At 52.8% G+C, this 15,679-nt stretch overlaps 1 protein-coding gene and 1 long non-coding RNA gene across 2 annotated transcripts in view; one reads left to right on the top strand and one right to left on the bottom strand.

The window, feature by feature from the left end:
* The first annotated feature begins 585 nt into the window (after positions 1 to 585).
* Positions 586 to 15,174, top strand: LOC121104021. Its single transcript, XR_005836396.1, has 3 exons — positions 586 to 633; positions 3,513 to 3,909; positions 14,378 to 15,174. It is a non-coding gene; the product is annotated as an uncharacterized LOC121104021 (long non-coding RNA).
* Positions 5,816 to 15,679, bottom strand: part of STX6 (syntaxin 6) — a 46,216-nt gene continuing 36,352 nt past the window's right edge. Inside the window, exon 8 of the mRNA XM_008701131.2 lies at positions 5,816 to 11,622. Within this exon, the coding sequence (XP_008699353.1) occupies positions 11,546 to 11,622 (77 nt within the window). The 3' untranslated portion in view covers positions 5,816 to 11,545. The remainder of the gene's footprint in view (positions 11,623 to 15,679) is intronic.

The raw sequence follows: 15,679 nt of genomic DNA, 5'->3' as shown, positions 1-15,679 counted from the left end.
TCAGGGCCCACTCCTGCTGCTGCCCCTCCCACATCCCAGAAAAAGGCTTGACAGAGGGGAGTAGACACTCTGGACTGTGTGGGCAGTAGACCTGCAGTTCTTGAGTAGAGTGGTGCCAGGGTCCCTGACTTGTGTGGGTGGGACACCTGTCCAACCGTCCCCATCTGCTCTGCCCCAGGAACTCCTCGCCAGGTTGGCCCTGTGTCACCCGCACAACCATCAGAATGCTCCTAGTGTATTAACTAGGAGCCAGGCCCAAGACAGGAGCTCGGGGGGGGATGAGAAGGTCAGGCTCAAGTGGCCACAGTCTAGGGGAGACGCAAACCTTACGAGGCAGCCTGGCGGGGGCAGCCTGGGGTAGGTCAGCCATCGCGGAGGAGGGAGGCTTACCGACAAGGGGCACCCACGCAGGGTTTGTAACATGAGTAGGAACTTACAGGAAGGATGAGGAAAAGGACAAATAAACAGCCTGTGCGAAGGTGTGGCTTTTTCCGTTTCTAACCTACAGCCCCACGCCCACCCCAGGGCACGCTGTTGGTATTCTGTGCCCGGCATCTCGCCACAGACGGCAGGCGGCCCACGGAGGGACTACACAGAACAGCAAGTGGCAGGACAATATCCTTAGGGTGACAGGTGGGGGTGGGGAGCAGGGTGAGCAGCAGAAGCCGTGGGGCGCGCGCGGGCCTGCGAGGGACGGGCCGTCGTGGGCCGGCCGCGCTGCCACCGTCGCTTCCTCAGGGCGCCTCTTCTCGGGGGCGAGGGGCCGGCGGGAGGCCAGAGCCCATCTCCACGCAGCGCGCGGCCGGCGCCGGGGGACCTGGGAGGGGGGACCGAAGTCGGTCGCGGGCGAGCGACCAGGAGGCGACTGTGCTCGGGCACCCGCCCCGCGCCCTCCCCGCCGGGTTCTCTGCTCAGAGCGCGGGTCGCGGGCAAGTCCCGACCGGCGGCAAGGGGCGGCCCCGCGGGGACCCGCAGTTCGCAGGTGGCGCCCTTCCTGCTCTGTCGCGCGCCTCCCGCCCTCCCGCCGCCGTCGCCGCGCTGTCCTTCCAGGCCTCGGCGGGGGCCGGGCGGGGGCCGGGGCTGCGGGCGCACTGGTTACAGCCGCAGGATGGCTGCAGCCGGGTTTGCCAGAAGCTCGGGGCGCGTGGAGGGGGGGCGGTTAGACGCCCCCAGCCCCCAACAGACGCAGGACACCTTACTGGCCTCAGGAGGCCGGGAAGAGGCTGCCCCCCCCCACTTTGCTTTCGAGGGACGCACGGCTGGGAGGGCGGGGGTGGGGGGCGGAAAGCCCGGAGGACTGCATGGTGACCGCGCCTGGCTGGATGCAGCTGGCGGGCGGGATGGGAGGTGACTCAGGACCCAAACGCATGGGGGTGGCACAGGAATGGGGACCCGGTGCGCGCAGTGTCCCGAGTCTCAGGCTGGATAGAGAAACCGATTTTTGGAAATCAAGGTTAATTGAAGGGGTGCAGTCGCTGTGCCATCTCCCAGCCTGCTCTGTCTGCTCCTCAAATACTCCAGAGCTCTCCTGGGGACATCAAGGATTCAATTTTGAATCCTTCCAGTAACTCTTCGAGGGAGGGAATACTTACCTCGGGTTACAAACTAGGGGCCAGAGATTCAGGGTAAATTACTTATCTATTCAAGGTCATTTGAATAACTAGCGGAGGCTGGATTTGAACCCAGCCCTCCGCAACTGCCAGCCTTCCCGAGTCCTCCCTCCTGGGACCCTGTGGGGCTCACCTCATCCGGGAAGCCCTCCAGCACCCATCCTGGCCCTCATAGATGGCAGGGTGCAAAGGTGGCCCAGGGGTCCCTGCTGGGCCCACCCTGCCGCTGACCTTCACCAGGGCGGGCTGAGGGATTTGCTTCAGTTTTCCTTCGGGGAACTGGCATTGGTGCTCCCACCTCCCCGCAGGGGGCGGGAGGAAGGAGGGGGGCAGATCACTTCTCAGAACAGTGTTTCGGAAATGCAGTCGTAACCCACTCGTGGGTCACAAAATCTATTTTGTGAGTTGAGACAAACATTAAAAAAAATGTATCAGTGCTTTGCACAAGGCAAGCGTAGGTTTTGTTTGAGAACCGCCTCTTCCAGGGGAGTGGGGGTGGGGGCGGGGTGTCCTGAGTTGTAATTTAAAGGGTCATTAAGACCCTGCTCCAGAGGGCACAGAAACACGCCTTTGGGGCTAAAGCTGGGGGAGGCTGCCTCTGGCCTCTGCCTCCAATACCCCACACTCCACAGGTGGACCTCTTGGGGTGGCGCCCTGAGTCAGGAGGCTGTGGAAACCTTCCTGGGCTGAGTGTGCCTGGCCCCCGAGGAAAGGGGCATTCTTGATCCTACACCCTTGTTGCTGAGAGGCCCGTGTCCCAGCGGCAGGGTATAATGATGTGACTGGACTTCCTGCTCCTCCAAACAGGCGTGGGTGCAGTGGGATTCCCTGGTGGGTATTTGTCAGCAGGAACTCGGGCCCTTGCTGGAACATCCTTCCCCTCGTCCACCTTGGACTCCCTGGTAACCTTCAGAAATGTCAGAGGTGCGTGTCCTGGGAATCATTCCAGGACACCTGCATGCTGACTTTGGCCCCCTTTCCTTAGCTCCCATATAATCAAGTACAAGTGCTCTTTACTCTGGCTCTTTTCAAATAGAATTTCTTGCTTATCCTCCACCAAACTCACCTGGCAACAACTGGACTTCCCTCGTCCATCTGCTCAACCCATTTCCCACCCCAAATCCCCAGGCTGGTTCTGGAGCTATTCAAAAGGCCCTGCTGTCACCGGATCCCCTTCCTTCCCCCCCGCCCCGCCCCCCACCCATCCTCTCTGAAGTTTCCCTCCTTCCCATAGAGCCAGAGCACCTGCTTAGAAATGGCAACAGCCCTTCTTGGCAAGAAGCGCTGCCCCGCTTTCTCAGGCTGTGGGCTTGGCCAGGTCGGAGTCCTGGGCCCCGAGGAAGGGGCTGCTGGCATTGGCTCTGAATCTCTGCCCACGGAGCCAGGCTGTAACAGCTGCCCTGCCAGGCCTGGAGGACATCCGGGGCTCTCCTGTGGCTGCCTGGCTGCCCGCTGGGCCTGCCTTTGTCTTGTCCTTCTGCAATCTGGGCTTAGGCCCCAACTCGCAGTGTGGGGCTGTCCTTAGGGGTCTGGCCAGGTGCCAGGTACTGGGGAGAGGCCTGCCCTGCCCTTGGGATGCCTGTGTCCCCAGGGTGGAGACAGCTACAGCTATGAAAAGAGACAAACCAGTGTGCCAAGGGCTACAATGGAAGCCCGAGGCAGGAGGCCCCACTCCACCTGGTGGGCAGAAAGCTTCCCAGAAGAGCCAGCCAGGGGCTCACCGGCCTCCATCCAAGCTCTGTGTTAGCTCAGGAGCAAGGGAACGCTGGCAGCCGCGGGCGCTCACGGCGGCGTTCAGACGCCACAGCGTTGCTTCTCACCCTGGGCTCCTCAGCTTGCGTCTCCAGGCTTTTCTGAGTTTATATGATGAGTTTGGCTCACTTACTTTTTGCACATTTTCAGCCAAATAAAAGCTCCAAAACATCTTATCGGCAAGGCTAACCTGCTTGAGGTCCTTGATGAGTAGACTTCTCGAACTCTACAGTGGGCCTCTAGGATTGGAGACGTGGTCAAGTCCAAGGCACCTGGTGTCCAGGTTTCACCTTCGGCACTCCTAGCTCGCGCTTCAACCCACCGCTGACTCGCACTACAGCTCTTCCGGTTCCTTGTCCTCGCCTCGGCTTTGCCGCTCCTCCAGTTGGAAAGACGGCTTCGTGAGATGCTTGCCACCCTTCAAATCTGAATGGTGCCTTTTTTGTCTGAAGGGAGGCTGGCCTCATAAGGGTCCAAACGCATTCTGACTACCACTTCCTCACAGAACCCTGGAGCAAATTCTTAATTGCTCCATGCCTTTTTTCAGGTATAAAGTGGGCCCCGACAGGATTTCCCTCATGGGGTTGTGGGACTTAAATGAAGACAGAAATTTCACTCCTCATCGTGTCCCGGATGCCTTGGTCAAAGACCTGCCAGCCCATCAGATTCTCATCAAGTGTGAGCTAGGAGTCTCAGCTGCTAATTAGATATAAAATTTGAGAAATGTTTTCCTATGAGTTGATGACCCCTTCCCAAAGGCTGGCCAATCTTTTTTTTTTTTTTTAAAGATTTTATTTATTTATTTGACAGAGATAGAGACAGCCAGCGAGAGAGGGAACACAAGCAGGGGGAGTGGGAGAGGAAGAAGCAGGCTCCCAGCGGAGGAGCCCGATGTGGGGCTCGATCCCAGAACTCCGGGATCACGCCCTGAGCCGAAGGCAGACGCTTAACCGCTGTGCCACCCAGGCGCCCCCAGGCTGGCCAATCTTAGTGGGAACTTTTGTGAAAGCAGACAGGATGCATCGAATGGTGCGGTGAGGAAAGGGAGTATCATTACAGAGGTCAGAAAGGTTGGATTTGGATTTCTCACATCCAAGCTTCTGGAACACATCACTGGCTGAGAGGTATATTGGTGGGGATGTTTGCGCTCAGGCTCTGCCTGCATTTGCACCAAATGGAGGCGCCCCTGATAATGGAACTATCAGTGTCACCTGGGCAGAAGGTGTTTCTGGGCAAGTGACACCCCAGCGGTGCCAAGGATCACGGTTTGTAGATCAGTTTACGGACTGTGCAACATTGCGGCAGTACGCGCAAGCCTTCCCTTCCTGCGAGTTTCATTTCTGCCTCAGGTCTGCTCTTGTATTGTCAATGAGTTTTATGTAAGATTTGTAGCCAGTGGGGACCTTTTGAAAGACAGCAAATCATTCTTTTGCTGCACAGCAGAGCCGCCAGTGGGGTCAAGGTGCTGGCCGGCCCAGAACCCTCAGCCTTGTAGCTGCCTGCCTTCCCCTTGTCCACACCACACAGTCCACGTTTCCTCGGGCTGGGGTGGTTTGATTTGCTTTTACCAGGGGGCACACAAAACCAGTTCTTCCTCCTAAATCCCTTCCTCCTCAAATATTAACTAGACCTCCCAAAATAAGCCCTCATCCCTCCAGCAAGGCTGGTTATAGGTTGGTTTGCGTTAATCCTCCTCCCTGTTACATTTGGGGAAGTCGAGCTGGGGACTGACGAAGGACTGATGTCCCAATTTCTGTGCTAGGTACTGGGGGCGTAGTAAGTGGCTCTGCCTCTCATCAGCTGTGTGACCTTCAGAAATTACTTGTGTCCCAGCTTCCTCATCTGCACATCCGAGATAGTATGAGCTGAGGACACTTCACTATTTCATACAGCCGTTTTAACAATCATCAACATTAGCACAGACGAAGTACCTAGAACGGTGCCAGGCACATAGAAGGTGTTCAGTTAATAGGAGTGAGGATGACGACAAATGGAATGATGAAGGTCCGTGTCCTTAAGGAGCTTCTGTAGCCTTGTCACCTTGTCCCACACAGAACTGAAGGCAGGTTCTTTCAACTGCCAACTGGGATGGCCAATATTCTTGCTGGCCATCACTTCGGTGGCGGGGGGGGGGGGGAATAAAAGACTCAGGTCTGTTTGTGCTCTTGTTTCTCTGCTCCCCACACACTCCTTGTCCCAACTGAAACTGTGCTGTACATAGTGTGGTTATTTTGGGGTTTAGTAATTCGTGTGACTTGCCCAGCCAAAGAAAGCACAATTTATAATTCAGATCTTCCAACTGCCACACACTTTCCCCACCGCAGGCGTACGCACATGTCTGTGTTTATGGGGTGGGGGCAGAAGGAGGGCACTGTGTGTAGGGATGAAAGGAAAGAAAAACAAAGACAAAAACAAAACCAACAGAACTTAAAAACAACAACCCAAGACAAAGGTTCATGGTCTCTCCATTTCTCTTTTAATACTGAACAGTATTCTTTGTACAGCTGTAACACGATTTCAAGAGCAGAAGTAAGAAACATTACTGATAGACTTCAGGGTGTAAAAATACCACTTTGAAAGACGGCTAGTTGAGATTTTTCTTACACAAGTATTTTTAAAAAGTTTTCAAGTGTATAGTGTCATCAGTTTGTTTAATGTCAGGATTACACGCAAAGCTGTGGAAGAGGTTTTATTATGCAGGGATGGCTTACTGTAGCCTAAATTCCACGATGCAGTAGCAGTGATTCTGAAACTGGGCGTCAGAACCCCCTTGGAGGGCTTGTGAACTCCCCAGAGTTTGTGACTCAGCAGGGCTGAGGGGGGCCTGAGAACCTGCATTTCCTGCAAACTCGGGGGGTGATGCCGCCCTGGCTAGGCCCACACCACACTTGGAGACCTGGCCTGCAGAAAAAGCAAGAATGCATCTACCTGTGGCGAGAGGCGTAAACTGACACCAGGACCACCGGGTTCCTCTACTGGGGACTGGGGTGCGGGGCGGGGTGGGGGGGGCACCATCTGGAAATCCCCCAGGCATTTGCAATTCTAATCTTTGATCTCACTTCTTTAGTTTGTACCTTCTCCTTATTTAAAAATGAAACACTGTAGGTTGTTTATCCTTCGACGAAAAATACAATGCTTTAGTCCTGCGAGTACGGCCACGTATCACACACTGGATTTTTTTCATTACACTAATTTCTGATTACAAATGAGCCAGTGAAAGCATATTTTTCCACTTATAAAAAACGAATCCACAATCATTTATAGCTTGCTGTCTTTGGCCCCTTCCTGGCTTCCAGGCCACCCTCACCCAGGGCATTCTCCCAGCCTGGGTCAAGCTAGGACGGAGCCACGTCAAGCTTACAAGCAAGTTCCAGTAACTTATTCTAGTGGGGGACACCTGGCTGGCCTCTCCCCGCCCTCCACGGGTAGGACTCGGATGTCTGCCTCTCCCAGGGCGGATTTTACCTACAGGGCTGCAATTCCCACTGAGGAGCAGGGTCTCAGCTAAAACCTACTTTCTGCAGTGCAGAAAGAACGGTGCGCGTGGTCTCAGGCCAGGGCTGACCGAACGCCCGGCTCGTGTGGAGCGCCGGGCTGCCACCAGGGGGTGCACAAAGCCCCAGAGCTTTGCTCAGTGAACAATGAGGCTGGGTGGTCTTAGTTCTAACACCCCCCAGATAATCGAGTGGCTTTTGGGTTCAAGAACTCATAAACTTGAAAAAAAAAAAAAAAGGATAAAATACACTTTCTCATAGGTCCATGCCAAGCAGCCAGGCAGGTGACGGGGACAATCACCCTCTCAGCACAGTTCCCGTCTACACAGCCTTGGGGAAGGGCATTTCTGGACAAAGGTCACATGGGAAGGAAAACAGCACCAACACATTAGCTTATGTCCCAGGGAAACCAATTTCTTTCTCTTTCTTCCCCACCTCGCCACACACCTGTATCGGTAGAGACTAGAACAGAATGAAGAACTCCCGCCTTAGGTAGAGGCAGCAAGACGGCCAAGGCCCCTCGGGAGCCTTCAGAGCTTCAGTGTCTGTCCAAAAGCAAACAACGCCAAATGGCTGGGGTGGGGGATGCGCACGGCAGGTCACAGTGACCAGCCTACCTTGTGACGTTGCCAAGGTCACTTACTGCCGACCGTGCACGCGCTCCCTGGGGCCAAGTCCAGAACGCTGCGCAGCCCATGACCCCCACGTCTATCGGGGGAGCTGTGCTCGGCTCATCTCTGAAACAAGAGCTGAGTGAACCTCTCCCGGAGGTTCACCGCACTGCTCTTCTAGTCTGTCCCAACGGCTGTTCTACTCAGAACTGTCTTGATTTTCTGGACCCGGCACCCCACGGCAGCTTCGCAGAGAGGAACCACGGTGAGGCCGGTGTCCACGCCTCCGTACAAGGACTGGCGCGGGCCTGGCGAGAGTAAGACCTCGCTTTAAGCGCAAGCATGGCTGTGAAGGCCGGGAGCCGGGCAAGGGCAGCCGGACAGACCAGCCTGGTGACGCAGCTGCCCCCCACTCAGAAGCAGAGGCCCCGGGAGAAGCCCGCTGCTGCGCCCCCGCCGTCTTCCCGCACGGACTCTGGTCGGGGACGGCGCCGCACGTCAGAGGGCCTGGAAGTCTGCGGGCCCCCCGGTTTCACCTCTCTCTGCTCTTGATGGAGTAAGAACATGCTTTTCGAAAACGTTATTCTTAAAAAACCTGGGAGGGAAAGAAATGCCAGCGAGAGGAAGACAAAGAGCGAGGCGGTGTGAGCCGTGCTTTACAACTTCCGCTTCCGGGGCCGGTCCCCTGCGGCTCGGCTTCCAAGTTCACCCCGCAGCTCGAGGTGAAACCGGCAGTCCAAGCCCAGGGCGCTGAAAAGCAGCTCCTCCGTATAACTCGGTTCCTACATCTTCAAACGCTATGAATTCTCTAGAAAGGTAACAGTCTCACTTTATAGCCGGGGAAATTACCAAAAGAAAGATCTTGGCTCTGCCACCTTCACTTACAGAAGGTAAAACGCTTCACAGAGACAGATTTCTGTTGGAGTTAGACTAGATTTCTCTTCACAGCCCTGCATCTCACGAGGTGAGAAGGAGTGGGAGTTGCCAAGTGGTTGGCTACCAGACCCATCAGTCTGTTTAACTCTGGCTAAAAGCAGAGAATAATGGGCAAGCGACCAAGTTTCTCCCCCTTCGGCTCTGGCGTGAAGATCCTGGTGTAACACCCACGCTGCGACTTCCAATTACCGCGCGCGGCGGGCACCCAGAGCGAGGCGCGCGTGCAGCCCACACAAAGGCAAGATGAGAGATCAGGACTGAAAACTAAAGGTATTTCAGTTTTCCAGCTGGATCCCCACTCTGGCAAACTCTCTCAATGCCTCTCAATGGTTCATTCCCCCAATCTACCCCCAAATCAGCTGATTAGAAAAAGTTCTTCCAATAAGCCGACAAACGTAAGCCGATCTCTCTTCTATCCATCACGTTCTGCCAGTTCCTTAGACATGATAAGCATGTGCCGAGGCGCAGAGGCTGCAGGAACAAGCCCATATGCTACAGGATGTGCCTCTGAGCAGGGCAGAGGGTCACCAGGGTCTACTTCTCTCCCCATTTTATGGGCAGGGGGACACGGAGGTGCCCCGAAAGCCTGGCAGTGTTAGGATCGCAGATGAGGAAACATTTGTCCTCAAAAATCAACCTACGCCCCTGGCTGGTTCCCTCGGACTGCCCCAGTTTGCCTTCTGAGCGGGCACAAGGGGTCTGACCCAGGATCACGCCCCTGGGCCAGGAGCTCTGCTGGGGCGGAGCCGGCGCGGACCATTCCAGTAAGAGGCTGCCTGTCAAAAAGCAGTTCCTTCGAGGCGCAGGCGCGGAGACAGTGGCACCCGCGGGGAGAAGGCCGGCACTGCTTGTATACTGAAGTAAACTCCTAAATAATTCCCCAGATTCACCGAGAGTCTGGTCTACAATAGCCACTGTTTAGCAAACACTTGAAATTAAGTGAGGTCATCATGCCGATTCCAAATCTATCCAGACACTTATTAAGTCTCTGGGTCACAACACTTGCCGCCCCCACCCTCCCCACCCCCGACTTCAGGGAAGCATCTTACTCATAAACGACCAGGCCGTTCCGTTCCCAACAAGCCCCACGGACACACACGACAGTTGTGCAGGGCACAGTAAACCTGGGAATAGCAGAATAGCATGGCTTTGAAATGGCATGATCGTATAGGTCAATATAGGTCATTAGGCTGCCGGCTGCCTCTTGTAATGCGGAGTGTGGATTACAGTACTGAGACAAGGTCCCCATTTACTGTGAACAAAGGCCTGTACATTTTAATGCACATCTAAGGACCATCCCTGTTCTAAGTTTAGAGAAGACTATTTGAATGAATCTCAAAACTTGTGAAACAAATAATCTAGTACCCTACGTCTGAAGCCCTTTGTAGTAATCTTTTTTTGCTAATTTTTTTGCTAGTTTTTTTGCTAATTTGAAAAAAATAACTTATATATCAAATAGAGTTAAGTGTAAACGTGGATGTCAACCACCCTTAGTTTTACAAATCTGCTTTTAGCTTTTGTCAAGAGGCAGATTTCCTTACCTATCATGATCCTAACCATGAGAAAATACCCTTCTTTAAAAAATTGTTACAAATATTTATTAAAAAGTGCAATTCATAAGTCAGCTGGGCGAGTACATCATTGCAAATCACAAAAAAAGGGGGGGGAAAGCCCAAAGCAAGTAAACAACAACAAAAAACCCCCCAAGAAATACAGACAAAACATGAAAAAAAGGAAAAAGAAAAAAGTTTGCTGAGGAATGGGCCCCAACAGATGAGGAAACAGGAAGTCAAAGCTAGAGCTCTATCCAGACGTTGCTGTGCTTTCCGAGTGCAGGAGGCAGTGGGGAGAGCGTGGCCGCTGCCCCGGGCTCCGGGTCAGCTGCCACTTCAACACTAGTGACGGCATCGGGGAGGTTACAAAAATATCCTACAGACGCCAGGACGCTGGAGGCGTTTAAAAAGTAATCGGAAGCTTGAAGTTTAGCATCTCAGCAGTTTCAGCTACTAAAACTCAATTAAAGCATCCGTTCTTTAAATTTGGATTGGCTCAGTTATTTGAATGGGTAATGAAAAACTGAGTTGTCATCTTAGGGGAAAAAAAAAACCCCACCCAAGTGCACCTACCCATTCTTGCCATTACTCACAGGGTAAGAGAAGTCCGGTCCAGAACTAGCCTTTTTGGTCATTACGGTTTCTGAGTGAGCGTGGCTGCATTGCCAATGTACTAAGCACCCCACCCCACCCCCACCCCCACCCCCCATGCAGAGTCCACAGGGATGACCTAACTGGCCACCTGAATCCAGACCATCCAAGTGGGCGGCTGAGCTGCGCAGCAGCCATACAGGTAAGGGGCGTCCGAAAAATACGAGTTGCACCGGGATAGCCACATGAATTCGGCAAGGCTCTGACCTCCGGCAACCTCACCCACCCTTCCCTCAGCTGTGCAAACCCTGGGTCCTGCTGCCCTCTCCTCCCTTCGGTTCAAGCCACCAGCTGTTGGCACCTCCAAAGCCTAGTGCTTCCCATTATTTTCCATTAGGTATTTCTACCACAGAATAATGAGCCTGGAAAACAATTTTATCCCGGCACTTATCCCTGAAAAATGGATCACTGCGTTTTCTGTCACAAACTGCTCCTGGGCCTTTCGTCCCCATTAGCAACCAGCTCTCGGGGGCCACGGGCCGCTGCTGCAATAGGAAATGAGACCTGCCCGGAGCCCGCACTCCCGACGGCGCTCTCTGGGACGGGACAGCGGCGGCTGTCTGAGCCGGGGGAAGGTCTGGCTGGGGGAAAGAGCTGCCCAAGATGGGTGGAATGAGCAACAGCAAGCGCTGGTTGAGCTGCAAACTTCTCTGGATTCCTCAGAGGCTGTCCTGGGGGCCTGAGGCCCCGGGGGCGAAGCAGTGGCGAGCCGTCCTCAGAACAGGACAGGTGGCGCCAGGAGCGCACAGTCGTATGCTTCCTCTTCCCAGCGGCCCCGCCAGCGCTGGGTCGGAGCAGCTGTCTCAGTGGTGGGGTCACAAGGAGGGAAGTCAGTGCAGGCTGTGTTTTCCAGAGAGGAGTGTAAGGAGACGGCAACATTGGGGTGCTGCTTCCCGCCTCCCCTGGGGTTCGTGCGCAGGAGCCACGCCGGGCCACCGTCACAGCACTAAGAAGAAGACGAGGACAACCAGCAGGACCACAAAGAGGACGGCTATGGCACACCACTGGCGCCGGTCTGGAAGGCAGGACACAAGGGTTAGCACTCATGACTCCGCGGTCCCCAAGGTACAGTCACGGAGAAGCCCTGAAGCCGAGAGGGGACAGAATGTGCGCATGACTGGCGCACAGAGGCTCCGGAGCTGCCCGGGGGGCCGGGTATCCCGGCCTGCACTGCGTGTGTGGCCACGGCTCCTGAAACGGGCCTCCTGTAAGTACAAGCTTTGCAGCTCAAGCCTTTCATTAAAATCTGTGGCTCTCGGCTTGCTGCTGGTGGGTACCATGTCCCTGGAAAGGTGCTGGTATCGGCGTTCCAGGTCCAAGCCCGCTGGCTTTCATCCCCCACCGAAGTCAGATCATTTCATTCAACAATAATCACGCCCTTTGCTCAGTGAGAGCTATGGGAGGATGGAGAGGGGAAAAAAGCGCCTGCTGGTCACCTCAGGAAACGAAGAGCTGAAAAAGCAAGCTCTGGGGAGCAAGAGCACGATCAGCAGGACCCCACACCCAGTCAGGAAAGAAGAAAGATCACTTCGCCAGGAACTTACACAGCCTACCTGTCAGTGGAAGCGGAATGTCTTCTCTGGACTTTCCGCCCTACCGACACCTGAGGACCAGCACCGGAAGCACAGTGGCCAGAGTCCATCTGAATGGCCGAGAGCTAGGAGGCTCAAGGGGCAGGAGGGCCCACACCAGTCCCAGGGCAGCCCAAGCTGCACCCACAACCCTGACTGCGGGCCCTCATGCTGCACAGGGACTGCCTGGCGGGGCTTTGTGCGAGTGAACACGGAATCCCTCACACGCTCTGGGCCAGGCCGGCCGTGTGGCCCAGGATGCTGCCACTGCCAGGATGCCTCCTTGACTCATGTCGGTGTAGAAAGAACACGCGGTCTTTCCGTAGACGAGTCCTGCGTTTTCCACAAAGGGTCAGACTGATAGAACAGAATTTCACTGGCCTATGAAAATGCAGTTCAACGGCTAGAAATGATCACTCCGTTTAAACAGAGCTATAAAGGTATGCTGATGCATCGAAAGTTTACTGGAAAGCCTGCAGACTGGGGCACCCCGTAGCTATTGAGACTCACATTATAGAAAGGTCTGGATCTAGGTAAACAGACTGCCAAACTTTCTACAAAGCAGTGCTAAGTCCACACACCAAGCACTTAAATTATTTAAATCTTATGGAGAACAAAATCTTAGAACCGGCCAAGAGACTGCCGCCAACGGACAGTAAGCCAAGCAAGTACCTTCTTAGTGGCCGTCACCTTGTTCTACTTCAGTTGTGTCAGAAACTCACTGTGATGAGGGCAAAGACCCCAAGTCTGTCACGTCCTTATCTCAACAGGGACTAGTCCAATGGGCATGGGAGGCCGACTCGGCCTACCCAGATAATATTTTCAATCTGTTTATTGCTTCACTGGCCAGGAAAACATAAGTGTCTAGCATTTTTTCATCTATTTAAAAATGTTTACAATAATTTAAAAAGACATTAAAATGTCAGTATTCTTCCAGGACAAAACAGTCAAGGTAACTGCTTTGTAACCACTCCCCCAGCCTCATACAGATCCCTGCCCCTCCCTCCACCCTGCCATTCTCAAGCCCAGATTCCCAATATTGAACCAGTTTTCCACTTTTTGGCTTTCCATCAGTCACTACCCAATCCCCTCCCACCTCCGATCACTTGCTCTTCCACAACGGCATTAAACAGGGGGTTTCCATCGAGAAGTTGGTCACACAAGCCAGCACAACCCAGGAACGCCCTTTTAAAGCCATCTTCCTCGGCAGTGCTAAGCTCGAAGCACGAACCAGGTAACCTCTGGGAGCTGCTCCCCAGCTGACTTCTCCCCAGAAGGGTGCGTACTGACCACAAAGGCTCCTGTGCTCTCAAGTGAAAAACCTAACCAGCTCAGCAAGGTCAAGACCTGCCTCAAAAAGTCAGATGGGAACAAAGGGAATTCCAATGGCAGGTTTTTTCCCCCCCTTCCAGTATATTTTTCTTCCCCAGAGAGAAAAGATAAACAACAGAATTTTGGAAAACGAGGGGAAGAAAACCTCCATACCCACTCAGAAGAACACTTTCCTTGGGTCACTCGAAAAGGCAGGTGTGACATCCTGGCTGCTCTCTTCCGTGGAGCCGCCAGCCACAGGGAGGGGGCAGGCACCCTCCTCTCCAGAACTGTGCGGTGCGCGCTCAGTGACCTCCTCACCGAACTTCAGTGTGTCTTAATATACTTTAAGAACAGATTAAAAGGTAGTGAACTTGCCCAAAAGTTATGGAGGAGAACAGAGACAAATACAAACTGCCTCGTTGTCAGACTGAAGCCAGCACCATCGTGCGGGAGGCCCTGAGCGAGCTTTCTTTTGGGAGAGAGCAAAGATTAAAATGAAAACCCCAGGCAAGCTGTCCAAACTGAAGGGCCTTTCAGGCTGAATGCTCTGTTTCCTGGCTCTTTTTCTTAGACAAACATAATTGAAGGCCCCACTTTGCTCCCCAAACTTTTCTTTCAGGATAAAGTAGAATAAAGCATAAGTAAGACTCAGTGCTATTTATACACACTGAACGGCTTATCACAATGCAAGTACTTTTCTAAATTATTCATCCCCGGAATGCTGAGAAACAAAGACACAGTGCATCTTTGTTCTTTGCTCTTCCCCAAACAACACTGGGGCTGAAGTAGCTACTTGACTTTGTGACTAATACATACACTAGTGAGAGGCCTGGTGTTTCAGCTGGTTATATAATACTTCATTAATTTTTTTTTTTTTTTAAGTAGAGAGGTGAAGGTGGGAGAGGAGAGACCACAGAGGAATACGGAAGGCGGCTTTGCAAACCTTACTCTGAAGTGTGTGAGAGAAGAACTAAGCTGGTGTCTGCTTCAGGCAATGACTTGCTGGAAGCATAAAGGTATTTGTCCCCGGAGAGAGAGAAGGAAGGAAGTCTGGCTGTGAGCTTCCCTCTGTTTAGGATTGAACAGGTCCTTTGTCCCGTAGGGCCATATTCTGCCTTACTATTTTTTTAAAACACATATTACTAAATACTAATATATGGGAGACACTGTTAGACACTTGTACATTAATTACTATTATTTCATTTAATCTTCACAATGATCTTGAGAGGAAGGCATCAACCTTTTTTTTTTTTTTTTTAACAGGTAAGAAGCTGAGCCCCAGACAACTGTTCTAGAACTTGACTATGAGTTGAAGTGCTGGAACCCAAATATACATTTGTATTTAAGTTTCAGCTCAAAAGGCTGAACTATTAGATCCCGTAACACAGACCTGATGGGAGGAAACCCAAAGAACGACCTGTGTCAAGAAATAGGGGAGGTTCCAGGGGAAGCTGGGTGCTCTGGTTCAAGAATACCTACATCACCTCAAGGAGCAGCTCAGGTCCTCCCTTCACCAAGTCACCCCCAACAACTAAAGGAAAAAGGAGATACTGGATTTTCTTTGATTTAAAATATATTATTTCTGGGGCGCCTGGGTGGCTCAGTTAGTTAAGCGTCTGCCTTCGGCTCAGGTCATGATCCCAGGGTCCTGGGATCCAGCCCTGCATTGGGTTCCCTGCTCAGCAGGGAGTCTGCTTCTCCCGGTGCCTCTCCCCCCTGCTTGTGCTCTCTCGCTCACTTGCGCTCTCTCTCTCAAATAAATAAATAAAATCTTAAAAATAAAATAAAACACATTATTTCTAATGTACTAGGGGAGGTGGGTTGTTGCAATAAAAAAAAAAAACAGAGTCACTGGAACGTATCTTCCTACACAGTGGCTGATCTGAAACCTGTTACTTCTTCATCCCCATCTTGGTGCAAAGCTTCTGGAGTATTTCACTGCAGATTTCAATGAGAACAATTTAAATTAGATCTGTAAGGCCATCTTATTCTGAAACGGTAGGAGTTTCTCAATAAAAGATAGTCCAGGAGAAACAGTAACTGGCTTCTTAATCACTGTTTTATAATAAGTTCCCTACTTCGGCAAGGAAATAGAAAAACTAAAATTAAATAAGAAAGGATTTTCTAACTGCAAAGAGAGTTGATCCGCCAGGAGAAAAGCCACCCACACCAGCAGCCTTGTGCAGC

This window comes from Ursus maritimus, unplaced genomic scaffold (genome assembly GCF_017311325.1).
Source record: "Ursus maritimus isolate PB19 unplaced genomic scaffold, ASM1731132v1 scaffold_2, whole genome shotgun sequence".
In the NCBI taxonomy this organism is placed as follows: Eukaryota; Metazoa; Chordata; class Mammalia; order Carnivora; family Ursidae; genus Ursus; species Ursus maritimus.
Note: the sequence above shows the minus strand (reverse complement) of the source record. Positions and strands in the feature narration are given on the sequence as shown.